Source organism: Coturnix japonica, unplaced genomic scaffold (genome assembly GCF_001577835.2).
Source record: "Coturnix japonica isolate 7356 unplaced genomic scaffold, Coturnix japonica 2.1 chrUnrandom853, whole genome shotgun sequence".
Lineage (NCBI taxonomy): Eukaryota > Metazoa > Chordata > Aves > Galliformes > Phasianidae > Coturnix > Coturnix japonica.
Window position 1 is genome coordinate 11,555 of NW_015440208.1, and position 6,683 is coordinate 18,237.

General features: G+C 48.2%; 1 protein-coding gene across 1 annotated transcript in view; it reads left to right on the forward strand.

Annotated features, from left to right (window-relative positions):
* LOC107307751 (reticulocalbin-3-like) overlaps window positions 1–6,679 on the forward strand; it is a gene marked incomplete at both ends in the record, with an annotated part of 17,292 nt that extends 10,613 nt beyond the window's left edge. The window contains 2 exon segments of the mRNA XM_015851259.2: window positions 4,545–4,717; window positions 6,545–6,679. Coding sequence (XP_015706745.2) covers window positions 4,545–4,717; window positions 6,545–6,679 — 308 coding nt within the window.
* Between the last annotated feature and the right edge of the window lie 4 nt (window positions 6,680–6,683).

Consider the following 6,683-nt stretch of genomic DNA (forward strand, 5'->3'; position numbering starts at 1 on the left):
ATAGAACCAATTGAGGAACAAGGGAACCATAGAACCCCTATGAGGAAAAGGGGAAACATAGAACCCTATGGGAACATATAGAAATCGAGAACCCTATGCGGAACAAAGGGGAACATTAGAACCCTATGGGAGCAAAGGGGAACATAACCCTATGGGAGCAAAGGGACGTCCCCATGGAGGTCTGTTTATATGCGACAACTACGCTCAGAACGCATATCCGATTCGAGAGCCAAGGAGGGTCGTCAATGTCGCCCCGCAGCCCTACGGTTTACCTCGAGTGTTTCGAGAACACTGCCCGCGGAGGAATCAAATCTCAAGACATGCTAGAAATTCAGCCGGATTCGCTACACGTCTGATGTATCCAAAACACCCAAGTCTGTACCGACCAGAAATAAGCGATCTGCTATTACGATACCGTGGACATAGACGCGAAACCCAATGGGAACCAGAAGGGAACTAGAACCCTATGGGGACAAGAGGGAAACCGCTAGAACCCTTATGGGAACAAAAGGGGAACCATAGAACCTAACAATGGAACAGTTAAGGGGGACATAGAACCCTATGGAACCAAGAGTGGAACCATAGAAGCCCTTATGGGAGACAAAGAGCGGACATGAAACCCAGATGGGAACAAAAGGGGGAACATAGAACCCTATTGGGAACATAGTAGACCCAGAACCTATTGGAACAAAGGGGAACCTTAGGAACCCCAATGGAGACAAGAGACCCAATGGGAACACTAGTTATTGAGTATAATAGACCAGATACCCAATATGTTTGCGATTTAGGGAACACTAATGGGTTTTATTCAGAGGGACTCTACCCCTTTAGTAGGTTTTGTCATGTTACATATTTTTTGCAAACTATTTTCCTCACCACCAGCGTTATGGTATAACCCTCGCTCTCAATCGGGGGAGATTAACTGGCCTAGAAGAAATTTATATATAAAGATGAAGTAAGAATTCAATTAGTACACAGAGTGCTTAACAGGAAACCTTCACCAAAATGTATTGTTACTAATGTGCAGGAACCTGCTATTCCTTCTCCATTACACCAAACAGCCACAACCACTTTCCAGTGACTGATGTCAAAATCAGGTCTGTAGTTTCTTGAATCTTCTCTTCTAGATGGGTGTACTTATGGTAAATTGTTGAAATGGTCCTATCCAAAATGTCTACTAACTCACTCAGTACTTTGAGGTGAATCCCATCAAGTCCTATGGGCTTCCAGATGTTCAGCTGGTTGCGCCAGGCTGGTCCCAACAGGTTTGTCTGAGACACTTCAAATTGAGCCCGAGAAACCAAAGGAGGGTTGACTGCTTTAGTTAGATCTTAAGCAACAAGGCATCACACAACCATACAGTAAAAACATAGATGAAAGAAAGTGAATAAGAAGGGTATATCTTTACCATGTGGTTTGGGAAACAGAAAGCCAAAGGGCAGTGAAACCTAGAATGTAAATCTGTATATAAATGCATCGACAGCTCTGAAGAGAGTGTGAGACAGATACATAGATGACACTACGCAAACTGGGACATTTTGCGGCCAATTTTTAAATAATCTTACATTTGGAGAGCCCAAGAATAAGACGGAATGCTTTAAAATTTAATGTCAGGCCACATGTTCTTCCAATAGTAGCCTTGCAAAAATCTCGAACCTACAGTTCATTTTTGTTGTAAGCTGTGGTCCAAATATGAACAAGTTATCATTCTCATAGAACGAAACATACGCATAGGAAAGAGAAAAATCCATAATATTGGAAACATATATTTAGAACCCTAGAGCTGAAGATATCTAATTATCTCACCCTAATTGGTGGAAAAGACAAAAGAGGTTGGTGAGATTTCACAGGGCTAATTGCAGAAGAGGTCGCTTAGAACGCGCTACATGGGGGCACCCATTAATACAGGGAGGTCAATTGAGTGGGTGGCTGTATGTGGATGTCCGCTGGAAACCTAGAAACCTGCAACTTGCCGGAACATATGCAACTATAAATATGGGCCTAGAACAGTATAACGACCCAGATTCTAGTCAATGTAATGCTGAGCAAATAAATTTTAGACATTTAATTCTTCTTGAAAGACTCTCCATGCTTCCAGCACTGTGCAATCCAATGCCCATTAGTACGGATGACGAATATCTAACAGTGAAGTTAGCTGTTTATTCTTTCCTTTCTTTATTCTTGGAAGTCTTTCTAAACCTGAAATAAAGGTGGTGTATAGGCTAGACCCAGGCCGCCATTGCACTAACCACACCTAATGCGCGTAAATGAATGGCGGACCGCGCTATAAATAGACTCACACACAAGTGGGGACCCGCTTTATCCACTTTCTATGCTATGAAGGTGTACATGAAAACTGGTAAGGACCCCATCGGTGGGGGAATATCCGGTATCGGTGGACTATTTGCGCAAGAATACATTAAAGATATCCATTGACGATACCTTGCTTCTAAAAGGCTGCAAACACAGTGTGTTTTTTGGCATAAGTGTGTGGGAACAAGCCCCCGGCAATGCTGAATATTCTCAAGTTAAATATAAAAATTAGTCTCCTCACTTTCCATACAAAGCCTGAGAATCTTTTTAAAAATTCTGCCATTCCCAATTTGTCTTGATGGGAGAAAAGTGCTCTCAGAGACAAAGCCATGGAACCATAAGTGGTATCTGGAACGTTTTGTATCCTACTTATCTTCCTTTAAGATCTTATTATTCCAACTGTTTCAAAGAGACACTCTATTATATCAGATCCCACAAATGAGCCAAGCTTAGAATTTGAATATGATAAAAATAATTTAAGTTAAACCTAGGTTAACTTCAAATGATCCCAGTGTTCCTGGAAGGTCATTGATTTGAGCGAGAAGTCAGGTTTTTTGTTTTAGGAGAAGGGAACAAAGAGAAGAGCCAAATATTTATATGGGAACTAGAAAAAGACCACCTAGAACAAAACCACGATTAGGAAATTTACTTGAAACTTCCTTTACAAATTAGGATCCTGATCACATCTGTAAAGCTTCTTATTAATAATAGACCCAGATTATCTCACCCAATCGTTTTTGTGGAGTTTGCTTGCTTCTTAGGGCAGTAGGCGATAAAATAATTGGATGGGTACTCATTTAGTGACATTTCTACTCGGAACGGAATCCTTTAGACCACATTATCCCAGGATAGGGCTTACACATATTATTACCTGTCAATAAGACTTAACAGCCACATTGGTGATATTGGCTTTGGACCTTAGTGTAGTAAACGCCCCAATGGGAACCCCAGAATTACCACAGTAAAACAACACAAATTCTCAGCGGACATAATCCTCTTTCTCATGAGAACCGGAAGGCCCCCTCACACAAATGTGTGACCCAGAACCAAGAACATGATATTGGTTTGTAGACACAGTAGGACTTCGAGAAGCCAAATGGTACACCATGGACTGGGGATACACCTCAATGGACATTCAATGTTTAGTAACAACCATTGAATATGCCAAATGGGGAATAACCGCTGTCTGACGATTCGGAAGTAGAACCATACGTTTCTTAGACGGCCTGGCGTAGAAATAAGAGGGATGCCTGCCAGTGCGTGTTCTTCTGTGTCTATGGCGAATCATCAGAGAGCCTAGAAATTAACACAACATATTTAATTGTGGGAACTCGGAGGACACACTCAGATAAAACACACGCAAGGAATAAGGGGATACGCACGATGAGAAATCAGCACGAAATCCTCGAAGTTGGAACTATCCAAATTTGTATTAAACTTCCTATCATGGCACTCCGCACTTGTCTGAGCCTTCTGGATAACAGCAGTGGCGTGACAAACCGGGAACCCCCGTCAGTTGAATATATCATTTGCAGAGCTATAATCCAATAAGGGGTTCCCCTTTGCTCCCATAGGGTTCTATGTTCCCCTTTATATGTTCCCATTGGGTTCTAGGTCCCCTTTGTTCCCATTGGGTTCTATGTTCCCCTTTGTTCCCATAGGGTTCTATGTTCCCCTTTGTTCCCATAGGGTTCTAGGTTCCCCTTTGGTCCCATAGGGTTCTATGTTCCCCTTTGTTCCCATTGGGTTCTATGTTCCCCTTTGTTCCCATAGGGTTCTATGTTCCCCTTTGTTCCCATTGGGTTCTAGATTCCCCTTTGTTCCCATTGGGTTCTAGGTTCCCCTTTGTTCCCATTGGGTTCTGGTCTATATGTTCCCATAGGGTTCTATGTTCCCCTTTGTTCCCACTGGGTTCTAGGTTCCCCTATGTTCCCATAGGGTTCTAGGTTCCCCTTTGTTCCCATTGGGTTCTATGTTCCCCTTTGTTCCCATAGGGTTCTATGTTCCCCTTTGTTCCCATTGGGTTCTGGTCTATGTTCCCATTGGGTTCTGGTCTATATGTTCCCATAGGGTTCTAGGTTCCCCTTTGTTCCCATAGGGTTCTAGGTTCCCCTTTGTTCCCATTGGGTTCTAGGTTCCCCTTTGTTCCCATTGGGTTCTATGTTCCCCTTTGTTCCCATAGGGTTCTGGTCTATGCTCCCATAGGGTTCTATGTCCCCGTTTCCCCCCAGGTTCCGACGTTGGTTCCGTGTCGGATCCGTCCCTTTATTCCCGTTTGGCGGCTCGCGATGAACGTCGGTTCCGAGCTGCCGACCGCGACGGGAACATGGCGGCCGACGAGGAGGAGCTGGGCGCCTTCCTGCACCCCGAGGACTATGAGCACATGCAGCACCTCGTGGCCATCGTGAGACCCATAGCAGCCCCATAGCGCCCCATAGCGTCCCTATAGTGTCCCTATAGGGACCTATATGGCCCCATAGTGTCCCCTCATGGCCCCATAGCGTCCCCTTATGGCCCCATAGCGTCCCCATAGCGCCCTATATGGCCCCATAGTGTCCCTTATGGCCCCATATGGCCCCTTGGGGTCCCTTATGGCCCCATAGTGTCCCCATAGGGCCCTATATGGCCCCATAGCGTCCCCTTATGGCCCCATAGCGTCCCCATAGGGCCCTATGTGGCCCCATAGCGTCCCCTTATGGCCCCATAGCGTCCCCATAGGGACCTATATGGCCCCATAGTGCCCTATATGGCCCCATAGCATCCCCATAGGGCCCTATGTGGCCCCATAGCATCCCCATAGCGTCCCCATAGCGCCCTATATGGCCCCATAGTGCCCTATATGGCCACATAGCGTCCCCATAGTGTCCCTTATGGCCCTATATGGCCCCATAGTGTCCCCATAGGGACCTATATAGCCCCATAGCGTCCCCATAGCGCCCTATATGGCCCCATAGCGGCCCCATAGGGCCCGAGGACTACGAGCACATGCAGCACCTCGTGGCCATCGTGAGACCCACAGCGGCCCCATAGCGCCCTATAGCGCCCCATAGCATCCCCATAGGGACCTATATGGCCCCATAGCGTCCCCATAGCGCCCTATATGGCCCCATAGCGTCCCCATAGCGTCCTATATGGCCCCATAGCATCCCCATAGGGCCCTATGGGGTCCCATAGTGTCCCCTCATGGCCCCATAGCGTCCCCTTATGGCCCCATAGCGTCCCCATAGCGCCCTATATGGCCCCATAGTGTCCCTTATGGCCCCATATGGCCCCTTGGGGTCCCTTATGGCCCCATAGTGTCCCCATAGGGCCCTATATGGCCCCATAGCGTCCCCATAGCGCCCTATATGGCCCTATATGGCCCCATAGCATCCCCATAGGGCCCCATAGTGTCCCCATAGGGACCTATATGGCCCCATAGCGCCCTATATGGCCCCATAGCGTCCCCATAGCGCCCTATATGGCCCCATAGCGTCCCCATAGCGCCCTATGTGGCCCCATAGTGTCCCCATAGGGCCCTATATGGCCCCATAGCGTCCCCTTATGGCCCCATAGCGTCCCCATAGCGCCCTATATGGCCCCATAGTGTCCCTATAGCGCCCTATATGGCCCCATAGTGTCCCCATAGGGCCCTATATGTCCCCTTGGGGTCGCTATGGGGCCCTATATGCCCCCATAGTGTCCCCATAGTGTCCCCATAGGGCCCTATATGTCCCCTTGGGGTCCCCATAGTGTCCCCATAGGGCCCTATATGTCCCCTTGGGGTCGCTATGGGGCCCTATATGCCCCCATAGTGTCCCCATAGTGTCCCCATAGGGCCCTATATGTCCCCTTGGGGTCCCCATAGGGCCCTATATGTCCCCTCAGTGTCCCCATAGTGTCCTCATAGGGCCCTATATGTCCCCTTGGTGTCCCTATGGAGCCCTATATGCCCCCATAGTGTCCCCATAAGGCCCTATATGGCCCCATAGTGTCCCCATAGCGTCCCCATAGTGCCCTATATGGCCCCATAGCATCCCCATAGCGCCCTATATGGCCCCATAGTGTTCCTTATGGCCCTATATGGCCCCATAGTGTCCCCATAGTGTCCCCATAGGACCCTATATGGCCCCTTGGTGTCCCCATAGTGTCCCCATAGGGCCCTATATGTCCCCTTGGGGTCCCCTTTATATCTCCTTAGTGTCCCCTTTATGTCCCCTTTGTCCCCCCCCCACCCCATATCCCCCCATAGGAAACCATTGAGGACATGGACAAGGATGGGGACGGCTTCATCCAGCTGGAGGAGTACATCGGTGAGGGGGGGCACCGAGACCCCAACCCACCTGAGACCCCTAACCCCTATACCCCCCCATATCCCCCCTATAACCCCC